Source organism: Eulemur rufifrons, chromosome 9, assembly GCF_041146395.1.
Source record: "Eulemur rufifrons isolate Redbay chromosome 9, OSU_ERuf_1, whole genome shotgun sequence".
Classification (NCBI taxonomy): Eukaryota; Metazoa; Chordata; class Mammalia; order Primates; family Lemuridae; genus Eulemur; species Eulemur rufifrons.
This window is the reverse complement of record NC_090991.1, coordinates 49708967-49733220: the sequence shown is the minus strand read 5'-3', so window position 1 is coordinate 49733220 and position 24254 is coordinate 49708967. Positions and strand designations below refer to the sequence as shown.

The following is a 24254-nucleotide window of genomic DNA, read 5'->3' as shown; positions in this document are numbered from 1 at the left end:
ATGGTGCCCAGACACAGCTGGGCCACGTCCTGCCCATGGATCTGCACCCTCAGCCCTCCCGCTGTGCCAGGCCACGAGGACCATCGTCCATGGCGAAGGGAGAAAGCAGTGGCACTGGTGACTGTGAGCTCTCTCTGTTCTCCTGTAGGATATGCTTTTAGACGCCCACTTAGATTTGAGCGGCCACGATTTTGTTACAACTACACCGAGCCCGTTTTTCTTCTCCTTTCCTGTTCCTTCCACTGCTAGGATAATCTCAGGAATAGTGATATTTCACTTAATGATGTTGATGATGATAATCACAGCTCACATTAATTGAGGGCTTATTCTGTGCCAGGTGTCCTGCTAAATTTTACAGACTGTCTTTATTCTCATTTTAGAGAGAAGCTCAGGTCCCAACAGGTTGGAAGCAGAATTTGGGACTGCAAACTGTAGGTGCTTTGTCGATAAAATCTCGTCTCCCCAGATGGCTAAATTGGAGGCCTACAGCCTCCCTATCTGCCAGGCTTCTCCTCTGCAAACCAGTTTTGGTGTTGTGTGCGCAGTTGTACAGGTAGAGGGTGGGGCAGCGTCCAGGTGTCCATGAACTTGTAACCAGGGACGTAGCTCAGGGGTCCTACTGGGGGCGGGTCCCCTTTCTGGGGAAGAGAGGGTTTGCCCCACCATGCGGTCCGTAGGCCCTGCCTCAGCCGGGATGGCTGGGAGCTGCCCAGACCACATCCTTCCCGTCTATTCTGTGCTCGTGTGGGAGCCAAACTTCCTTGAAGTGCTGTTGATCACAAGTGCTGATGGCGGTTTCATTCTCGTGGTTTTTATGTTTGTTCTCCATCTGGATGGGAAATGGGAGAAAACGCATTCTCAGTCCGGAGGGGTTTGGAGATAAAGGGCTGAGATTTTCATTAAAATTGGGGGCACTGTACCGTTTCCTGTGGGAGTTGGAGCTGAGCGATCGGCCCAGAGCTGCTTTCTTCCCACCTGAGAAATAAGCTGATGTTTCAGAGAGAGAGAAAATGAACGTGTGTGTGTGTTAGGTGAGCGATGGTGAATACAAACCTTGATTAATTTCTCTAAGTAGATTCTAGAGGTCACCGGCTACCGGAAGTCTCATTTGAACTTGAGTTCTCAACCACTCCCAAGTCTGTCATCAGAGACGGTCACGGTGACTGAGCGGTTACTCGGCGTGTTGTCCTCTTCCTCCTGGGCCACTCCTGTGGTCAGCAGAGATCGATCGAATAGCGTGGAATGTGAGAAACAAGAGGCCTGTGTAATTCAGAGCCAGGACAGTCAGCCTCATGGATGTGACATCTGGTGGCACCAGGCAGGTGCTGCTGCTGGTCAGCCTGTGTTGTGGGCACTGGAGGGGCGGCAGGGACACCCTAGTCCCCCACCACCAGCAGAGGTGCAGTCAGGAGAGAGCAGGGCAGGGAGCCTGGTGGGCCGGGCTCTGAGGACACGGCCCCGCGAGGGGATCTCGAAGGAGCCCTTTAAGGAGAAACAAGTCTCCACTGTTTCTCGGCATTGCTTCTGACCCCTGGGGAGGTTAGAAGCCCCGGGTGACCCCAGGACTCCCTGGTCCGTTGACCCAGGCCCCCTGGGGATTGCTGTTCTCATCGTTAATCCTCCAGTCCCCTTTTTAATGGGCATAAAACAAGAGTCTTCCAGGCAAATCCTGGTGTATTATAGCTGACTTCATTCTCATCGGCGACTTTGCCCCCAGCAAGATGTCAAAAGCTTGATTTTTCATGTAACTTTAAGCGGATGGGGCTTAATTTGTGTTTTCTCTTATTAGAAGCTCTTCTCTGCCTCTCCGGCAATTCAACACACACTCGCTTGCGGTTCTTTGTTTCAGACTAAAGGGCGATGCTGTGCTGGTGGGATGCAGGTGCCGCTGAGCAGGGCCACCGCTACGGGGCACGTCACCTGTAATGAGCTCACGTTTGCGGCCCAAATAAGTAGCGCTGCAGATGTGAAGGTGTGAAAACTGTGACCATGAGAAGCAGAAAGTTGTAAGATACGAGTCTGGTTCCTGGTTCAGAGCAATAAAATTTAATTTTCTTTTTGTGTGGGGGTGAGGGAGAGAGAGTATAAACTCTGCTGGTATCTTTTGTCTGACTCTGCCAATGACCCTGGCGTGCTTATTATTTTTCCTGACTTATTTTGGAAAAGCCGACCTTTTAATGGTTGAAAGATTAAAGGCTAAACAGTTTGAGGACTGTTGAAAATGATTTGAGCAAAAGGTAAGTGCTCTGTGGGTACCAGGAAGCCCCTTGCTCAAGGGGCCGCTGCGGCCTTTCCCTGGGGACCGGTCCCCAACTCGCCATTGCAGGAGGGGACCCCACTTTAGGAAGTGGAATCTCCATACCAGAGGCTGCTCTGCCAGCCTGGGGCAGAATATTCCAGAGGCCATTGTATTAGGGGATGAACCCACCTCACGTGGCCTCTTTGTATCATGCAGGCCCTCTGGGCTCTATGATTTTTAAAACTGTTAAAGATAAGACCAACGTCCTCTGACGACCATCTATTCTTAGCGTTTAATCCGTTTCCCTGGTAACCAGGGAGCTACGTTTGGTGTGTCTCCTTCTGGGTTGCTTTCTGTGTGGTTACATATGTGTCTTGGAAATTTATACACACGTGTATAGGAAATACAGAGGTGTGTTAAGAGTGAGATGATGGGGGAGGGGAGAGAGTAAGAGGGGGTGGGGGAAGAGAGGAAGGGACAGGAGAAGCACAAATGGCATGTTGTTTACACCTCAGGAGTCCTGTTCGGTACTCATAAGGCATGACAAAGAGGTGGCTCTGTCCTCTGGAGAGGCCTTGATTTTTGTCCCCAGCAACTTGTTTTTGTGGATGATTGAAATGGGTCATATCTTTTGTTGGTCCCACGCCTGCCTCCCTTTCTCGCATCTCTCCTGGATCTGGCTGTCTTCCTAAAGACCTTGCCCTCCCTCTGGGTTTTGCAGTCCTGCCTGGTGAGTCCTTTGGGGGGTGGCTCAGTTTCTGGTCCCGGCAACTGAAGCCAGTTTAGCTTTGTTCCTCTGGAAGCTGGTTTCCCCATCCTTCTCCCAGGTCAGGGCCGCGTGTGTGGGCTCCAGTTCAAATGTCTAACGCTGTCAATTTTCTGCGGTCCTGTCCCTAGGATAGCGTGGCTCCCTAAGTCAGGGGGAGTGTGTCCCAGAGTGGGAAAAGCTGCCCAGGGCCCTGTGGCCCCAGAACATGGGACACTGGGGCCTGTCTTTTGGTGGCACTGGCTTCTTATGGTGACACACAAATGTGTGCATTATAGATGCGGGAGTCACAGGCCTCTGGACTCTGATCTCCCATTTGGGCAGGGGATGGCGTGGGGCAAAGTGGAATGGCACTGGCTTGCACAGTCAGCCAGATTGAAAAAAATAAAAAAATTAAAGTCCTTTCCTTTCAGTTAATTCTTTGGGAGGCCCAGGGATTGCATCCTCAGCATGTGTGTAGAATATTCCATGGCTGACACTGGTCATGTCTTGCTCTGTGTGAACCTCTGGGATGCATGCGTTTTTCTTGCACAGTGGGGGAAAACACCATGCCTTCTTTCTTTATCCTTTGTGCAGAGTTTTGTCACCTGTGGCTGCTTGTGGGTGGATGGGGAGGACTCAGTGATCAAGTGCACAGGTGTGCGTGGACCGCAAAGCCTCAGTGAATGCCACGTGGCTGCCTGCTCAGTGTACTACCTGGTCAACAGGCCAGTTCCCATCCTGGGCTTGAGGCAGATGGGCAGCAAGCTGACTAGGTTGAGGAAACTGACAGACCATTAGTCACTTGCCTCCACATGACCCATAGCCCTTCAGACTCCCAATTGGTTCCCTCCACACAATTGTCCTGGTCTTAGAATTGGGAAAAAAGAGTGCGAGAGAGAGAGAGACACAGACAGACAAAGATCATCAGGCAGCCAGTTTGCAATGAAGGTAGTCCTGGCACTGGTGGAGCCTGGACAGCTACTCCCTGCACTGACTCACGGGCTCTCCGGCTTTACCTTCACAGGGCATTCCCTCTAAATTCTAGAACTGACATTTTCCCTTCTTGCTTTCCTCCCCAGCTCATGGGGTTTCTTGGGCAACAACTGATTTGCAGGACGTGCTCCGACTACCACAACCAAACGTTGCTCTCCAGGCCCCCAGGGGAACACATTAATCTTTTCTCTTTGCTTCCAGGCGAGGATGTAGGATGTCGTTACAGGTTGGGTGAGGGATGCTGCTGCTGCGGGGAGGGGAGGGGAGGGAGGAGCAGGGAGTGGGGGCAGCGAATGATACCAGTTGCCTGTGTGTGGGCAACAGCAGCAACCGAGGGTGGGAAAGAACCAGCTGCAGAGAGGACAGTGCTCTCGTCGGGTCTGCGGTCGAGGGGCCGGGACACGGTCATGAACCTCCTGAGCGAGCCCACGTGTCTTGGCAATGATGAGCTCTCTGGCGCCTCTTGCATTAATCCAAGGCTGATTCGCTGCCGAGGTGTGACCCCTCCTGGGTGCACAGTGCAGATGCTGCGACGATTGCTGCGCTGAGGATACATTTTGAAGAAATGCAATCAGTTCCTTTTGCCTCTGATAGGTTTGTGTTTTTTGCCAACGGCTTTTTCCTCCGGTGGTTGGAGCTTTCTGTGATGGATTCTTTTTCTTGCTTGGGAAGGGACGCTTGTGATTTTTCTAGTCTAAGTTAGCCCAACCCTCCCAGGTAACTGGACACACCCGCCTCTCTCACCTGCTGCCTGGGAGGGCGCTCTGATGCACAGGCCAGTTTTAGGGTGTCTACCCAGGATATATTAGTTGTCTGGGTCTTCTAGATAAAAGAAACACACACACACTCTGCACATGCTTGTGTGTGTGTGTTTATCTCAGCAGGGCTCTCTCTTGTAATGGCTATCATATCTCACTCCAGCAGATCCATGAATTCTGGAAACACCATCACCTCCAAAATATCCCCGTCTTCCACCTGAGTGTATTTCCTAGCCTTCCTCTGTGGTAGGTAGGTAGTCGCTCTCGACAGATAACTGTCAAGGGAGGAATGCCCATGCCCAAAAGAGTCGGGCTAGCTTATGTAGGTGTCACGGGTTTCTCGGTTCAAGCCCCCGCTGTGAAGTTTGGGGAACCCATCCTCTAAGGAGCTGGGAGTTCTTCCTCTCTTGAGCCTGCTGGGTGTGATGTTCCCACAAGGAACCTCTGCCTGAAAAAACATGGTGCTACCCCCAAGCCAGCAGAGGTGCCAGCCCGCGCCCTCGCTGGGATGGCCTTCTGGGTCTTGGGCAGCTGCGTTGCTCTCTGCTGGGCTTGTCACCCTGGTCCAGCTACATGGAGAACCCACCTTACGGCCAAGGGCTCTGTTCCCCAGATGCACCATGTCTCATATAAGTGGCTTAGTGAGTTACGGGGAGGAGTGTTTGGAGGAATTCGCCCTTCTGTGGAGTGGGAGTTGGTATCTTTCTTCTGGAAATTTTTAGATTTATGGACAGTTGGGTGTAGAGCAGGCCAGAGGGACTATTCAGTCTGAATCGCCTAGTTTTACAAATAAGAGTTGAAGTGACAAGGTCAGGTAGGTTCTTAGCAGAACTACTTCTCTGTTCAGGTTTCCCAGCTCTTGGGTGGTGTGGCACCCCGTCTTTCTCTGGTCGTCCCTCCTGGTATGTTTTCCCACTCACTAAGCCTCCCTCTCTTACTTATACAGATGCTCCTTGGCTTCCAGTGGGGTTACATCTCCATAAACCCATCCTAAGTTGAAAATGTCATAAATCGAAAATGCACTTAATACACATAACCTACCAAACATCATAGCTTAGCCTACCTTAAACATGCTCCGAACACGGACGTTAGCCTACAGTTGGGCAAAATAATCTAACACAAAGCCCATTTTATAATAAGGTGTTATATACCTCATGTAATTTACGGTGGAATACCGTACCGACAGTGAGAAACAGAATGGTTATATGGGTGCTCGAAGTACAGCTTCTATTGTGTGTATATCACCTTTGCACAATCATAAAGTAAAAAAAAAAAAAAAAAAAAAAAATCATAAGTTGAACCACCGTAAATTGGGGGCCATCTGTATTTTATGCATCTCGGCATCTTTCTACCCTCTCTCTCCCCCAGCTCTCGCTGGTGTTTCTCTCCCCGCTTGCATATGAGCAGCCGAACATCACACACTCACACTTACCTCTGAATGCCAGGGTCACGCTCAGGCCCAACTTACAGTCTTTTACTTCAATTTCTTCTTTCTTTCTTTTTAGCAAGATATGATGATCCTGTTGATATTGTTGATAATACTTTTCTGCCTGTTTTCTGGTATTCGAGAAGGATCGATGGCTTCATTTGTCTCCTGGCCTCCCCTGGAGGCCATTGGCTCCCTGCTGTCAGGTGGCCGATGGGAAAGAGGAGTCCAACGTCACCTTGGAGCCCAACAAAACTGAGTGGCTCATTCAGGGATCACTTGGCTTTATTAGCCCTGTGTTTATGGCTTTAGGCTAATTTGCTCCCATCGAACTGCTTGGCATGTTAGTACCATCCTGCTGTAGCCTGGGAACTATCTTGATCTGTCACTTGGTACCCTCGGTTCGGTTAGTCCGAAGGTCAGCGTTGTAGCAGCGGAGCCTTGCTGGACTTCTGTCTCGGAGGCGGGCTCAGCTGCCCTCGGGGATTGCCACGCAGCTGGCGTCATAGGAAGAAAACCCGTGTACCTTGAGGCGCACCACTGCCTGTGCCACCTTTGTACTTTTGGGGACCCCGGGAGCTTTTGCCTTCCTGGGTGCCTTCCTCCACAAAAAAAGACTAAAAATTATATTTGACAGCTGTGTTAGTAGATGATTATGATCTGGGCTGGATTCATTATTATATATTCATTATTACTTACTTTTTCTTCTTTTGATTTGAAAATAAATTAAAACATTTTTGTGGGTCCCTGAAAGATTACTGGGCACCGCACCTCCTGTGCCTGATGGGTCAGTTGGCCCTGAGGCCACTGCAGGTCTCTTCCCCAGATGGATGAGTCGAAGCCTCTACCTGGCCGAGCCTCTGGGACGCACCACCTCATCCTTTGTTGGTGAGTCAGAAGAGACCGACTTTATTCTGTGAGGTTGGAACTTTTGATGGTACGTTTGTGCCACTAGAAATTGGTAGAGCGCTACATCTTGCCCACCAACATGACTCCAGAGCTAAGTTTCCTATGGGCACATTTAGGCCCTAGAAGTCTCAGGGTGATAGAGGTGCCCGAGGGGAGAGAGTTTTATATTACAGGCATGGCGGTAGGTGGAGGTTTGAGATGGCCCCTAAGAATTGTACCCCCTGGTGTGCCCTAAAACCCCTCCCTGTGATGGGATTTCACTCCCATTAAGTTATTGATCAGGTTATCAATCGGTTGACATTGAAGTCATCAGAAGGGAGATTATCCTGGGTAGGCCTCACATAGTCAGGCCAGCCCTTCAAAGAGGGACTGGGCCTCGGTGGGGCCAGAGAGACCTGGAGTGAGAGAGGCATCTCCTGCTGCCTTCCGGAAGCAAATGGAATCCCCCGCCGAGGGGGCCACAGGGCAAGAGCCTAAGGGCGGCCTCTGAGAGGTGAGCGTGGCCGCCAGCCAGAAGCCAGCAAGCAAACGGGAATCTCCGTCCTTCAGCTGCGAGAAGCTAAATTCGTCCAACAACCTGTGTGCTTAGAAGAGGACTCTGAGCCTCAGAGGAGACGGTGACCCCAGGCACAGTCTTGATTTCGGCCTGTGAGCCTCTGAGCGGAGGCCCAGCTTGAACCTGGACTCTGGATCCATGGAAACAGGAGAAAGAGTTTCGTTTGAAGCCCCTGCATTTGTGGTAATTTGTCACGCGGCAGCAGAAACCTTATGGAGGCAATGCCGCATGTCTCAATTTGGTTATTTGCTTTGGAATTTGGGCTTTCAGAGAAGAGAGAAAAGGGAGAGATGTCAGTCCCCACGTACCCGTGGCAGGAAGCAGAAAAACATTCCTGTAGAAGCAGGCTGCTTCCAAACCTTCTCAGCTGCCAAGTCCTCATCAAGCCCAGAGAAGTTTAATAATTAATTCTGCTCTGAGCAGAGTGATGCCGTGGATGAAGCCCCGTAAAAAAAAATCAAATTGGTTCAAAGCCACCGCCTTCCTATTGAAGTGGTCCACGTGCCCTTTGCATGCTGTTTCTGTAGCATAAAAATGCACAGGGATTTCCACTCCCACCAGAAGCTCGTCCCGCTCCCCTCCCTGGTCCACCCTCCTTGGAGTCCCTGACTGTTCCACTGATGCCACCTTTTCTAGCAGGCTTGGTTTGGGCTGAATACCTTGGCAAGCAGCTCTGCTTAGGAAGCCGTCTCAGCCTGGGAGGTGGCAATTATCGGGAGGCAGAAAAGCTATTTTCAGAAATTGTTTGCAGTTTTAAGTTTCAGGCCCTGGCGGTCAGGGTCCCTGGGGGAATGGGCTGCCGAGAAGGCTGTCGGCTGGGAGGAGGGGCGGGAGGCTGAGGGGTTGAGGGTGACGTTGGCCGTGAGCGTGGGAGGGAGTCTGGGGGGGCCTGCGCACCCGCCGGTGCTCCACCAGCGTCCTGCTCCCGGCTCCCCACCCGTCAGGCCGGCAACGTTGTGCTTTGCTGAAATGGTTTAGGAGACAAACATGGAAGCCCTCTTGATTTTCTTTTTTGTCTTTTTTTAATGGCTGATCTTTTTCTCCTGCTCTCTTGTGGTTGATGCTCCTCTTTGAGTCCCTCAATGCTGATTTTCTTGGTGGGGTCTGATGATTTAGTGCCTCCAGGGGGCATCTCTGTCCCTTCTGAGGACCAGACTCTCTGCGTCACATTTTTCCTGCTAGGCCATCTTCCGCAGCGGTCGCTGTATTGCCGGCTTTTCTCTTGTAGCCCGGAGATCTGGTTTTCAGGCTGGGCCCTTGCCCAGCAGAATCTTGCATTGGTTTTCGCCTCTCTGCACCAGTGAAGTGAGGTCTCTCTGGGCTGAGAAGAGGCTGGGGTCTGTGGTTCCACCCTCTGGGGTTCTGCTGGGACCAGAGAGACGGGCCACACCGAGAGGAGCATGATTGCCCCGCAGGCTGGGCTCCAGGCCCTCTCTGCTCACGGCTGGGTGCCTGCTGCGTGCACGTAGGCACCCACCGTTGGGTCTGTACCGATGGCGTTGCTTCTTGAAGCTGAAGTTGTCTCGGTACGTTGCTGGTTGACCACCAGGAACAGCGTGGAGCCAGAGGAGTGGAGGGATTTGAAACCAGAAGTTCTGGGTTCACATTCTGACTGTGCCTCCGACTTGATAGTGTGATATTAAGTGACTCATTAGCTTCTGTGACTTAGTTTCAGCACATGGAAAATGGGAGCTATATTGGTTTGTTATGGCTGTCAAGAGTACCATAGATTGGGTGACTTAAACAGCAGAGATTTTATTCTTTCAGAGTTCTGGAGGCTGGAAACCCGGAATGAAGGTGTCGGCAGGATTGGTCCCTTCAGAGGGCTGTGAGGGGAGGACCTGTTCCAGGCCGCTCTGCTCAGCTTGGAGAGGATGTCTTCTCCCTGTGCCTTCGCGTCATCCTCCCTCTGTGCGCATCTCCTCTTCTTACAGGGACACCAGTCATATTGCATTAGGACCCCCTAATGACTTCATTTTAGTTTAAATGCCTCTTTAAAGACCCTATCTCCAGGTACAAAAGTGGCTACGCTCTTGAGGTTCTGGGAGTTAGGCCTTCAACATAGGAATTTCGGTGGGGAGGGACACAGCTTGGCCCATGTGATATTGCCTGTCTGTTTACATCAATAGAAGATATTGATGATCAAATGCGATAATTTAAGAGAAGCCATGTTAGAAACTGAACACATTAGAGACCAGAGAATCTGTGCAGAGAGAGTTGTTTTTTTATAACGTTGGGGTCATTACCAAGCATATTCTCTTTGCAATCCGATCCGTCTTCTCTGCTTTTTCTCACCCTGGCTCTGCCGTGCTGTTCTCAGACTGGGCTGCCTCACCAGGAGTTTATGGCAACAGGCCTTTTGAGCAATCAATCCACTTTGTGGCTTGTGACTGTCTTAGGGCTGGCTCTTCGGGGTGTCCTCTGTCTGCCTCGTTTTCCTAGAGTCGAGAAAAATCATTTTATGATTGTCAGAGCTGTTGTAAAGATTGTTGAAGGCCTCCTTCCCAGCATTGGTAATAGAAACGCTGGTTTGTTTATTTTTTATTTTCATAAATTGCGGTAAAGAGAAGGGAAGGGCTGGGTTTTATGGAATAATTTTGCCTTCTCGGTTTGTCATGATCTCTAGTTGGTGTGACAGGGGATGATGTCTCTATATGTGATAAATTCTACTGAATCATCTTTAAGGATGATAAACACAGACACTTATTTGTGAAAGTGAAAGATACTTTGAAGCCAATGGCTCCAAGGGCGCTACTGCTTTTTTTCCCCCCTGAATAAAATATGATCATGTTCCACTGTAAGGAGAAATGCTTCACTGAATATTCTGAGCATTGGATGCAGAACAGGATTGCTTTGAACACTGTTCCCTAAAAATTCATCTGCTGAATATTAATAGGTTTTATATATAGCTGAATACGTATGGGAAACGCAAGATTAAACAAAACCATGTTCTTTGCTATGGAATTTCTCAGCGCCTTTATCTGCTTATGAATAGACTTTACTGAACATTTTTGTCCGTGGAATCTTTTCCCTGGGAGCATCTCATGAATCAGGGAGCTCTGGGCAACTGCGGTTTAGGACACAACGAGGCGTTAAGGAGATTTTGTCCACGCGCAGAGGCACACGTGGAGTTGCAGCCTGTTACTTAAGAACAGTTTCCATCATCTTTGAGCGTAGAAAAACAATTATTAGGTTACTATGGACTGTTATGTTCTCAGTATCGGTACATAACTCGAAGGCAGATGTTTCTATCTTTCGAGCGGCAGTTCGTGGGGAAGGAAGCAGAGGGGAAGAGAATTCCATTGTTTCAAGCTAGAGGCTGGTGCTTTTCCTGTTTGACTTATATGTGTGTGTGTGTGGTTTTTTTTTTTTTTGTGTGTGTGTGTTTTGTTTTATTTTGTTTTTTTTTTTTTTTTTACTGAGTCTCTGTTGCCTGGGCTAGAGTGCCGTGGCATCAGCCACAAACTCCTGGGCTCAAGCGATCCTCCTGCCTCAGCCTCCCGATTAGCTGGGACTACAGGCATGCGCCACCATGCCTGGCTTATTTTTTCTATATATATATTTAGTTGTCCAGTTAATTTCTATTTTTTTTTAGTAGAGGCGGGGTCTCGCTCTTGCTCAGGCTGGTCTCGAATTCCTGGCCTCGAGCAATCCGCCCGCCTCGGCCTCCCAGCGTGCTAGGATTACAGGCGTGAGCCACTGCACCCGGCCATGTGTGTTCATTTTAAAGGAAGTAAAACTCTCACTTCCCCAAGGTTGGTTCTCCCTGTTTTTTACTATGCTGTTATATATGCATTCATGTGCATAAACATGCACAAGATAAAGTCGGGTCTAAATCAGGTTTTATGCTTTTGGCTCTTCGACAGTCATAAAACCAAAAAACTTGTCAGTACAAATCAAAGCATCAGAATTGATAAAATTGAAACCAACAATGTTTCGTAACGTGGCAGGTGCTATTTTGCTAAAAATAACCACCAATTGCAGCGTGCCAGTGCCCTTGGTTCTGACAGTTCTACCCCATGGAAGCTGCTGAATGGGGTCAGCTCTCCTGGTGCTGTTCTGGAACTATTTGGAACCCTCCGTCATTTATATGAGGCTCCCTGATGTATTCTGGCCCGTGCTTGGCTCACGCATGTCCTGTGTCTGTTGAGCCTGGTCCCCTGCGTCTCCCGTTAGCAGCCCTGTTGGGACCAGCTCCATTGTGGACGCAAGTGCAAATGGAGACACTGGAGTCCAGCACTAGGATTTGGTTATAAAGGGGTCACCCTGGTGATTGAGATGATGGTTTTTATTTTCTCTTTAGATTATCCTATAGGCGAAAATATAAAATTTAAAAAATTTTGTATGCAACCTTGAGACCTCTGAGAATGTGTCCTGGTGTCTCCCGCTGGAGCTGCCCTGTTTTAGGGGAATGAGGGATTGTGCTGATGGGGCTAAGCTAGAGCAGTTGTTTGTAATCTGGTTCTGTGGGGAGCCGCCGGGAATTCGTGGGAATGTCTCACGTTGCACACAACACGCCTGTCCGTGTCTCTGTGCTACGATAGATTGCACATGGCCACACGGTCTCCCCCTGTCTGCATCCATATCCGACGCCGTAACGCTGCAGATCCTAGAAACAAGAAGCGCTGTTGATGTGTCCACTCCTTCCGTAGGGATGGCTGTTGACTTGCGTTGCTCAGTGGGATAGGAGCACATGTGACACAAGCAGAGACTTGAAAAGTCCTTGTCACTGGACACTGAGTTTACCATGTAAGTGAGCTCAGTCTGGCCAGCCGGAGGACGAGAAACCCCGAGGAGAAGAATAGGTGTTTCCCGATCAATAGTCGGCCAGCTCCGGGGCGACAGCCCGCCAGCTGCCAGCTGCACGCGCCGTCTCAGACCGTCCCGGCCCTGGGCGAGCCACCAGCTGACCGCAGATGGGCGAGTGAGCCCCGGCAGACCCACAGCAGTGCCCAGTTGACTGTAGAACAATAACTGTTCACAAGCCACTGAATTTTGGGGTGTTTTGTTATGTAGCAATGGGTGCTTTGATACACGTGCATTTTTGTGGGAACAGAAATCTTGGCTTTTGGTGGATTTCTGAAGGGATCTGTTGCCCTCCCAAGGGATAACACAGGTCAGAAGAGGTTGCCTGAGAAAGCCCCGCGGGCGGTTCTCAGCCTGTTGAAGAGCCAGAAAGGGCTCAGAGTGGATTTCATGGGTGTATTTTTAATGAAGTCTAGGACTGGGGCTGGGATTAGATGAAGAGCAGATTGAGGATTAGCAAGCAAATAACTTCCCTATACTTAGGTGCTTGCATTCCTTTAGATTTCTAGTGTTTTAAGGAAAATCATTAATGCGATGAACTAAAAAAAAAATGCAAAATGGTTTGGAAAACTCTGCTAAGCCCCGTGTCTCTGCCAGCCTGTTGGCTGCGGGGAGACCTGCCTCTTTGGAATATAAGCACAGAGCCACGTACCTGGAGCAACGGCTGCTGGAGGGCTGTCTGCAGATTCTCAGAGCCTTATCTTTGCAGAGCAGTGCGGGGCTTTAAAATCTGCCTTATGGGATTAAATAGGCTTGATTACGAATAGTAATTTGCCATCAGAAATAGGAGAGGGTTTTATCCGTCAAAAGATACTTGAGCACTGGTGTACCTACAGAACTTAAATATAGCTAGAAGTCCATGGATGGCTTCACTGTCGTGACCCCTTAGGTTAAGGCCAGGAAGGGGATGGGAGGAAGCTGGGTAGCCTTTACAGGGACCGTGAGCTTTCAGGGTGGAAAGATCTCGCCTTAAAGGTGGAGTGGGCTAGGCTGCCCCATTCTGAGTATCTCTGCCAGAAAGAAGGCTGGAGATGGGACGTTGAGGCGGAGTCACAGGGTAGGTATCTCCCCATCCTCGCGGTCTCAGGCTGGTACCGATGATCTTGTGCAATCAAGAGGATAGAAGCCAAGGGTGGGTACAAAGTCATGCATTTTGGCCTTAGCTAGAACGTCTTTAAGCTTTTCATCCCTTCTCTGCACTAGCCCTTCTCTCCTTTCTCCGGGCCTTGACCACTTTGTGGTTACCTGCATCTGTGTTTTCTGTGTTATGTATCATCTTCTTCTTGTTGTGGAGCCTCTGTAGTAGTTCAGGTAAATTAATTGAATTGTTGAACACTGGCCATGTCCTGGGCCCTGACCGTAGAGCTGCAAGACACAGCTCCTGCTTTAAAAGCTTCATGGTTTTTAGATTGAACTGAAGAGTCATTCTGCAGTTGGGTAAATCTATGAGAGAAGAATGTTCGGCATGTCAAGGGAGGACGGAGGGGGAACGTTTGATCCAGTCTGGGCTGAGTGTATCCAGGAAGGCTTCCTGGAGGAGAGAGCCCAGGCTTCTTCAGCCAGGATTTTATTAAAAGCCTCAAGTATGGAATAACTTGCTGCTTTAAAACCTGCCTTGCTGACCACTGATGGGATGCAGCGTTGTTGCTGGAAGGGGAAGGGACAGAAGCTGAGTTAGAGAGGCAGTCCCAGTGCCGTGGACAAGGCAAGGACTGTACTTCAGAAACCAGCAGGGACCACGTACTTTGAATCATCCTTCCCCTTGTCTCTAGGGGCCCTGACTGTGACCCATGATCCCTGAACATACAGGTAAACTGAGGTGAGGAAGATGGCAGTGACCTGCCTGACAGGGCCCGAGGCAGGACTGCACCCTCCGCCTCAGTGTCTGTGCCACTCCATGTCCCCGTTTGCTCTGAGGCTGGCCGCCTGTCACCCAGAGCCAGCCTGGCCCTGGGCAGCAGCCCGCTGCCGGGCTCCCCGCGAGAGAAGGTCATCTATTATGTAAGCATCATCCATATTCTGGCTGTTGATCAGGGGCGACATTTAATTTTTTTTCCATTATGTGGAATAATTTAAGATTGTGTTACGAGTGTCATGATTATGGCAACTTCTCGGTAATAAAAACAGCATCAATTATTGAACATCGCCTTGTGTGTCTGGGTTAAGTGGGGATGGCGGGAGGCAGAGGCCGGGCGGGGGAGGAGGCAGAGCCCTCGCAGGGCTCCAGGCAGGCGAGGGAGGCGCCCACCACATCCTCGGGGGCATCCACGTGTCTCGGGGAAAGAGTGGGGGCTCCTCCTGGGATCCCTGTTCTCTTCTCAACTGGGGTGTAACACTTGGCTTCGCCTTGGCTGTGGCTGGCAGGGGCCACCCATTAATGCCCTGACCTTTCTCTTGGCCCATCCCCAGGGAGTTCTGAGCTGTTGACAAACCTCAGTTAAAGAGACTGCACTCCATGGGGCCGGGGAAGCTCAGTCATCACGGCCCTAGTTGAATAAAACCTCGGGAAAGGTTGCCAGAGCTCCCCGGGCCTGCATTAATGTGGCAGAAGGTGTGCGTGGGTTTGGCGAGGGGCGGGCTTGCACCCGCACGCTGGCCAGCATCTAAGGCTGGTCTGCCGTTCTTTCCCCCACAGCTGTCAGTAGCAATGACACACCCCGGTGGGGACGAACCAGAGAGCAGGTGACTGCACAGAAAACACACTGAAGGTTGCTGTTGGGACTTGAAGCAAATGCGTCGCACCAAGCTGCTTGCAGTGAGCTTTGGGGGCTGCAGGGCCTGCAGTGCTTTGGCACCTAGTGACATTTCCCCAGTTGTGCTTTGCGGCGGGGGGAGGGGCCTTAGTTTGCACCTGTAGACTCCATCTGGAGACAGCTGTGCCTCGGGTGGTGCTCTAGCCCAGCGGTCTCCAACATTTTTGGCACCAGGGACCGGTTTCATGCAAGACAATTTGTCCACGGATGGGGGAGGCGGAGCTTGGGCAGTGGTGCCAGCCGTGGGGAGCTGCCGTAAATACAGATGAAGCTTCACTCGCTCACCCATCGCTCACCTCCTGCTGTGTGCGCCTCCCACTCCCGTTCCTGTTTCGTGGAAGACAATTTTTCCACGGGGGTGGGGTGTGGAGCTCTGCGGGAGGTTGGGGACCGCAGCTCTAGCCTATTCCTCCTGTGACTTGTTTCTTTTGGGGTTCTGGAAACATCAGCCACCAGCAGTTGTCTTCCTCCTGCCTGGGACAGCAAACCAGGCTGAACAATGCCTGGATTCTGTGTCTTGAAGGAGATGTTCACACTGTTTTCTGAAGCCTTTTAGTCTAACGGAGGGCGCGTTGCAGGGCTGCTCTCCTGGCTCCTGCCCCCATCCCCGCCTTCATTTCATTTCATCTCGTCATCCTTCTCTCCCTTTCTCTTCACTTCTCTCTCCCTTCTAGAAAGTGCTGTTCTTCTCCAGCTCCTGCCTCATTGCACGGCCTGTCCAGAGTGGGTGGCAGTTGCTCTGTTTGTTCTGAGCCAGAGACTGGCCCCAAACCATGAAAAAGAAGATTGACAAGAGGACAATGATCTCAAGTTCCGTGGCCCTGGGGGGTGGCACCGCCTGTCTCCAGTGGCCCACGGTCCATTTTCTGTACTGAGCTGGATTTGGAGGAGTGGGTAGGGAAAGGGGCTTGGGGGAGGGAGCCCTGGAGAAGGAAACGGGGTGTTCTCACAGCTTGGGAAGGAGCCCGTGTATTCAGCACCTTGACATTTGGGAGCTGCAGGGTGACACAGCTCACCTGAACCGTCCAGAGAGCCCCAGGGGCCCACCTGCAGCGGTGTGGGAGGAAGGGGAGGGAGTGACTCACCGGCCCTCTGAGGGGACTGCCAGGGCTGTGGTGGGAGGTCAAGAACAGCTCGTGTTAGTCACATCTGTCCTGGAAGGGATCACGCTGTCACTGTACCCACCTCGTGGGGCTACAAGGATTGAGTGAGGTAGTGTGGATAGAAAAAAACTGCCGAGATTTAAAAAACAGAAAGAAAAGCCCCAGAAACGTAAGGAATAATGTCAAGTTGGGAAGAGGGCAATGCAGAGAAGGAATCTGTCCCCGGGTCTTGGTGCCCCTGCACAGACCACGGCTGTGTTTGTTCAGGGCTCCCAGCAAAGAATGCCAGTGCGTCCCCCTGCGGTCCCTGTGCCAGTGACAGGGGCTCCGTGGAGGGAGGGCTGTCAGCCCAGCAGGTGCTTCCTGACTTTGTACCCCACCACCAGGGACACTGTGATAAAGCCACCAAGGCAGGGTGAGTGTCTCCCTTTGGGGCTGTTCCTTGAAATTCCGAGGGACGTGTTTCTCTGTTTTCCTCATCAGCAATTGAGCATGGAGGGCGGGGAATGCTGAGAATCCCAGAAGGGAGTTTGCCGGGCGCCCTGGGAGGCCGGTGCCTGGGATCAGAGACCCGGGCAAGTGCTGCCAGGTGCAGAGATCTGGAAGGAGCTGCCCTGGGCATCACTCCAGAGACGCCTTGGGCAGCCCCTGTGCTGCACAGCCGACCTTGGCCCTTCTGAAGGCTGAATATGAAATACTGAACGCGCGCGTGGGGCACAGGCGGGAGGGGGTGCAGGTGGATTTGCCAGGTCTCTGTCTAGCTTTTAAAAGGGCAGCTTCTAAGTGAAGTTAGGGTGGAGTTTTCTTCGTGCCCCTCTGCTCCCCGAAACACAGAAATGAAGCGATGGAACCAAAAGAATATATTAACAGATTGATAAAGTGCGAAAAAGATATGGAGGGGATGGGGAGTCAATGTTTGTTCTTTCCCCATTTTCAGGTCTTTGCTCAAATGCCACCTTCTCAGAGAGGACTCTTCTAGCATCGCATCTAAAGGAACACTCCCGCCTTACCTTTAAGAATGGGCCAGCTCACCTAAAACATTTAGGACATTCCCTAGCAAAAAGCTAGAACCCAGCATATGTTCCTACTGTGCTAGGATGGCTATGAGCTATGGATATGACTTATTTTTCTTCTTAACATCACTAGCTGGCACTCTTATTTTTTAGTTTATTATTGATGGGTTTATTATTGTCTGTCTTGAAGGAGAATGCAAGATTCACGAGGCTAGGGGACTTGGTTCTTTTGTATTGTGAGTACCTGGAACAGCTCTGGTACATGATTGATGCTTAATAAAAATGTCCTGAATCCATGAAGGCAGACAGGCAGTCTTCCTGGAGAAAGTAGCAAAATTCTTCTCTTCACCGTAAGAAGAGGGTCTGTGAGTTCTCAACATTGCCTGTAATATAGAGAGCTTTGGGGTCCTGATCACCCTAAATCTTTCTAAAGCAAGGCCTGTCAACAGCAGCACTGGTGACATTTAGCTGGGCCATCGTTTGTTGTAGGGGCTGTGCATTGTAGGATGTTTAGCAGCTTCTTTGGTCTCTCTGCACTAGAGATGCCAGTAGCAACCCCGGCCGCCAGTTGTGAGAGTCCAAAATGCCCATTGCCAAATAAATGTGTAGTCCTTGGGAGTAGTGGGGAGGGCAAAATCACCTGGGTGAAAACAGCTGTTCCAAATGAAAACGCGTCTGCACGCTGAACCTTAGCAAACGGGCTCCCATCAAAGAAGCAGTTATAGCTTACAGCGTATTAATGCTGCGGCATTTCTGCTGTGATGAAGCGGTTCTCGTTCCGTTCCTTCCCCCAGTTACGCATCAATCACATTATGAAAAGAAGGAAGATGAAGGAAAGTCAGCTGACGCGCTTTCATAGTGAAGCACGTATTTTATTGCTGCCACGATGCCTCGGATGTCAGCAGGAGATGTAGAATTAGAAATAATTAAAGCACATAAACAAACACAGAGCTGCGACTGTGTGGCCCCCAGCACATCACACAGACACCAGCTGTCAGCTGGGGGTGCCGAGAGGGGGTTTCTGCGGAGGCAGAGACTGGCCTTCCCTAAGCCTCTCTGTCCCCAGGAGCCCGTCCGTCTGCAATGTCTACCTCGACGGTGACACGGCATGATGGTTGCCTGTCTTTGTGGGACAGAAGAGGGTAGATGCCTGGGATTCTACAGGGTGACCCAGAAACTTCAAGTGTGGCTCAAACGGGGCTAGGAGGCTTTTTCTTTAAAACAAAGTTAAATGGGGTATTGGTACCCTTATTAAAGCTCATTAAAGAGGACATTGCAAATGTTGAGGACAATAATTATGTATTAGACAAATAACACATGAAAGGAAGAGCTTATGTACTCGTTTTTAACAGTTGGAAAGAAATAGTGAAATAAAATACCTGAATCATTAGGTTCTCTCATCTCTGATCATCATGACAATGAAAAAATAAGGAGTGTGTATGTGCGTATTTGTGTGTGTAAGACACAGCCTGGCCTACCTTTTGTGTGATTCCTCCATAAAAGAAGGAATCTTGGGTAACTATTTCACAAAAGAAGGAATCTTGGGTAATTTTGGGTAACTACCTAAGATGATAGTTTTAGAATTTTCTTATAAGTGGATGCATTTCTGTGACAGGATTATAAGCCTTCTCCTCTCCCATGTTAGAGTTACATATTTTAAATGGAAACCTCTATTTGTTTGGAACTATATTTGCCTGGTCCTGTGGCCTGAATGATTGTGTCCCTTCCACCAAAATGCATAGGTTGAAATTCTAATCTCCAAGGTGATGGTATTAGGAGGTAGGACATTGGGAGTTGATTAGGTTGTGAGGGTACTGTCCTCATGAGTGAGATTAATACGCTAATAAAAGATGCCTGCTTGGTATGGAGGCACAGGCCTGTATTCCCAGAAACTCCAGAGGCTGAGGAGGGAGTGTCACTTGAATCCAGGAGTTTGAGACCAGCCTGAGCAAGAGTGAGACCCCATCTCTACAAAAAATAGAAAAATTAGCCAGGCATGGTGGTGTGTTCTGTAGTCCCAGCTACTTGGGAGGCTGAGGCGAGAGGATGGCTTGAGCCTAGGAGTTCGGGGCTGCAGTGAGCTATGATTGCATCACTGCTCTCCAGCCCTGGGTGACAGAGCAAGATCCTATCTCTTATAAAACAGAAAAAAAAAAAGCCTTGAGTGAGACCCCTTGGAGACTCCTCGCCCCTTCCACCACATGCAGACACAACTAGAAGGTGCTATCTATGAATTAGGAAGTGTGTCCTCACCAGACACAGACTCTGCCAGCCTTGATCTTGGACTGCCCAGCCTCCACAACTGTGATAAGTTTCTGTTGTTCAGAAGCCCCACCCAGTTTATGGTGTTCTGGCAGATGAAGCTGAATAGATTGCTGTTCTTGCCCACTGAGATGATTCTGCCTGGCTTCCCCTAGCTTTGAGGTTTGGGGCTGAAAGTGAAGGTGCTTGTATAGTTGGCCAAGGCACGCACTTGTCTGCCTCTTTCCTGGGGAAGTTCTGTGCATTTTTAAGGGGTCACAGGGTTGGGGCTTCCAGATGATGTCTTTGAAGAGCAGCTTACTGCCCCATTATGGATTCATTTGTTGGTTCCTTAGTGGAACACAAGTTCTGTAAGAGCTGAGACTTTGTCTTGTTCACTAAATACAAAGTTGGCAGTCGATAAATAAATATTTTTTTTAAATAAACACGTGGATCAAATGCACGATTTTGCCTGGTTGATGCGAAATAGTCCAACTGACTAGTTAAGACAAAGCAGAAGGGTGGTATGTCTGTTTTAAGGCCATCTGGACTTAACTCCAAATATGTGTGCATTCCCTGTGACTCTCACTGTTTCTTTCCCTCGAGATGCTTTCGTTTGGACCTTCTCCTGTGTTGATCTCATGGGAAACACGGAGGTGGTGAATTCCTAAACATGTTGACCATGATTCCCGTACTGAGGCTGCTATCCAAGTGAACCTGCCATATGGGCTTCTTTTGATAGATCAGGAACTAAGTATGTTGTGTGGTTTGCCTGGCAGTGATGAGTATAGTGGAATTTTGGTGTGTGGGCCTCGATCTTTTTTGGTATATATTTTTCCCAATTCCAGGATCAGCACTGACTCCTCAGATCTTGTTTTTTGTAACCACTGAAGTCCTACACCCAGAAAGCTTATCTTCCTAATGACCCAGCTGGGTCAGCCCAGGGACTGGATCAGGCTGGTAGAGATGGGTGAGTTGCTTCGGCACCTGTGAGCCGGACGGGTCTGGGGAGCGAACACAGCAGAGGTGCTATAGTGATGCCACTGCTTTCTTGTTTCAGGGTGCAGCAGAAGACCCCCAGACGACCCTGGCACTGAACCTTGACTCTGCGTTGGTGAAGAAGAAGTCTGATCCCGAGGGTCCCACGCTGCTCTTCCCCGAGAGTGAACTTTCCATCCGGATAGATAGAACTGGGCTTCTTTCAGGCAAGCTCTTTGCTGCAGACGCTGAGCTGGGCTAGGCGGTGTGGGCTTGGTACTGGTGCTAGGATGAGCAATGAGGGAAATGCCAGGCTCTCTGTCCCGTGCCTCCAAACTGCTCACCCTACCATTGCCTACAACTAAACTGGCATCTGGCCCGGCATCTTCTTTTCTCATTTGTTCTCCAAACCTCCTGCTTAGACTACAGGAGGTAATGGTACCTTTTGATCCCCTTGCAACTTGAACTAGTGGACAAGGGTCACTCTGATGGGGCTGGACTGATTTGAGTTAGCATCGGCATTTGTCCCTCAGTGTCCCCTTTCCTAATGAACCCCGAGTGCTCCTTTTCATTTATGTGACTTTCACCTTTTTGATTCACCTGGGAACAGGGCAGATGCTTCTCTAACTGATGCATTGATTTTAGAGCCGGAAAACCTAAAGACTCTGAGAGCAAAGTTATGCCTTTTCTCTTGAGTTAGAGGGAATACGTCCCTCGAGAGGAATCGGATAGCACTTCCTACATCTCCACGGGGAGGGGCCTTGTTTTCCAGCCTCAGGGTCGGACTCTCCTCTCCTTGCCCTGACATTGCTCACAGAGGTCAGTTGGTTAACTTAAGGGCCAACTAGTGTGGGGAGAGTTGCATGCTTTCTTTTCCTTTGAATTTACGTAAGAAGTTCCCTATTGTAATCCTGCAAGCCCCTGGTACCCTGGATTTAGGAACCAGTGCTGCTGAGAGCTGGGGCCTCTTAGCACTCTCTTGAGTGAATGGAGGAAAAACGACTTGGCCACTGGTCACTGCCTTCCCAGGAGGGGCCTAAGGGAGAAAAGTCCTTTCACATTTCCATGCTGACATTTTAATCTAATCTTCTTGCCATCTCTAGGCCAAGATGATTTCTAGCCCTCGGGAAGAGCAAATGTAAAAATGTTACAGCTCCGGTTCTCTGGTGTCTGCGTTCAGATTATGTCCTGTGTGAATTATTCATGGAGAACTCGAATGTCTTCTCCATGTGGGTTAGTCCTCACTGCCTCCCACAGCGTCACATGGGACAGAACCAGGAAATAAAAATTTCCTTTAACGGGAGCTTAAGTCATAGAGGGTTGGAAAGACAAACCAGCCCCCTGCCCGCCATCACACACGTCGTTTGTGCTCGGATCCCATCGACTTCGGTGTTGACTTCTGTTCTCCTTCTATTGGAGTATAGTCAAGGACTGTCGTAGTGGCAAGAGTGCGGTGCTGTATTCAAGTAAACTTGTCATTTTTCATGCGGCCATAGAGACGCCGGGCCTTTCTGCCGAATCTCACGAGCATAATGGTGCTGGGGCCCCTGCGTGCCCCTTTGAAGACTTTCCAAAGCTGATTCTGAGCCTTTGCTAGATTTAAAAACTTGGCCAGACTTTATTCTATCCCATTTTTATCTTTGAGGCTGTAGGGTGGGGAGAGAGTTGGTGCCTGTTAATCAAAAAGTGGCAAGTTGTTCAGTGGACCTTTTTTCAGCGGGGCCACAGCAAGGACAGGGCTGGGGGAGTGGGGACTGCAGGATCGTCTTGGCTGACCCGGAGCCAGGTGGTGGTGGGGCCGTGTGTGGGAGGGAGATGCAGTCCTGTCCCCCTGCTCGAGAACACCAGGCACAGCCTGTTACCAGGTTACCAAGCAACCCTTGTCACCACTACTGGCTGTTCCAATCCAAGGCAAATGCAGCCCTCGGGGGGAGCATTAGGGTGGTCTCCCAGCCATCTCTTGAAAGGTCGCTGTTCTTCTCACCTGCACACACCTGTGGGTGTCAGGCAGCTGAGGACTCTAAAACAGATAATCTGATAATGGCTATTTGGTGACCGGCCTCATGCAGATGGAGCCTGAATATGCACTATTTGTACCATCTGGATTTGCCCTCAAGCCTGCTGTAAATGGAGCAAGGAGATTGGTTTAATGGGTATTTAGTGACTAACATCAGCCTTTAAAAAATACTGGTGCTGCTGCTGTCGTGTCCCATAATTGGCTCAGCACGAGGAGGAGCCAGGAGAGCCGCACCACGGGGGAGACGTTCAGCTGTTCTCAGCAGCAGCGGCAGCCTGAGCCGGGAAGAACGTTTAGGAGATACTTTCCTATTTATGTCTTGGTGCCAAATGTTTTACGATATCAACTATTCTCAACGCTGGGGATCTTTGGGGACTTGGCTTGGCCAGAAATTCTTCTAAAACTGCCTGTTTTTCCTCCTGTTTTTCCCTCTCCTCATCTATTCGTCTCCAACTAGCTTTCTTTTCATTAAAAATATAATGATATGGGTTAAAAATAAAAAGTAATTTTTCTTCCAGCTTCAAATCCCTTCTGGTCCGGTCCTCCATCTCAGACACGAGCGTTGTCTCTGGTTTCTTGTGTACTCCTTCAGAAACACTGTATTTATACAGTCACACCTGACCCCTTGTTCTGAACCTTGTGTTTCCGCACTTGAGACGCTTTGGTATTTGTTTCCTAGGTACTCATAGATCCTGTCCTTGTTTTTGGCCATGACATTCCCTAATTGGTCCCTTCTTCACGTCCTGTAGATCAATCCTGGTGTTTTGCTCTTATGAAAAATGCGGCAGGGGGCGTTTTAACATGCACATCTCTGTGGGCAGTTATGCCATGGAGTCAGTTCTAGACATCGGGCCAGGGGTTCTTTACAACTGGGGTCCTTCCATGGGTGCCAGAGGGCTCATGAACCGCGTGAAATTTGCTGCAAAATTTTGCACGTGTGTTTTGGGAAGGTGAGGGACTACAACTTTGACCACACCCCAGGTGGCTCTATGACCCAGTGTCGTTCTGGACTTGGACTTGTCTGCCTCGGCTTCGCCTATTCAGCTGTCCCAGGTTGGACTGTTGTGTTTTTTTCCCCCTTACTAGCAGCTTCTTTAGGCTAAAGAGAGGGTCGTGAAAAGCAAATCAATCTGTTCTTTTACTGTAATGATTGTTAATTGCCCCATTTAAGTGTGTGGTTTGTTCTGGGGGAGGAAGCTGAAACTGTCTTCACAAGTGGACTTTATTGTTATTGCTGTGTTGTACTGTGCTCTGTTGGCACAGTGAGTGGAGAATTGCCCATTTCGTGTATCTGTGGAAGGCACAGGAGTAGGCATTATTTTCTGGTAGAGAAAGAGGTGGGTTTACCTTAGGAGAGTATTTAGTTGTGAGGTGGCACCTGTGTATTTTCTGTAAATCTTATGACACTCCAGTTGGAAACAGATTTTCCCTCAATGCCCTATTCTTTCGTTAAAGGAGAATTCACTTGGCAATAATAATCCTACCTAGATAGCCTTGCAGATCTGATGCAATTATTTAAGCCATGTTTTGCAAAATGAAACTGAGGCAGCCCTGGTGTCGGGTGTGTGATAGAAGTGCAATCTCTGGCCCATTAGCAATGTGTGTTTCTTTTGTTTTCTACTCTAAAATCTGGAATTCCTTATCGACACTGCCACTGATTGGCTGGGTAGCACTTTCCTATGGAAATGGTCTTCAGGGAGATTATCTTCCTTCC

At 49.8% G+C, this 24254-nt stretch overlaps 1 protein-coding gene across 1 annotated transcript in view; it reads left to right on the top strand.

Annotated features, from left to right (window-relative positions):
* SLC39A11 (solute carrier family 39 member 11) overlaps nucleotides 1-24254 on the top strand; it is a 308764-nt gene that overhangs the window by 81239 nt on the left and 203271 nt on the right. Inside the window, exon 5 of the mRNA XM_069481668.1 lies at nucleotides 20606-20750. Within this exon, the coding sequence (XP_069337769.1) occupies nucleotides 20606-20750 (145 nt within the window). The remainder of the gene's footprint in view (nucleotides 1-20605; nucleotides 20751-24254) is intronic.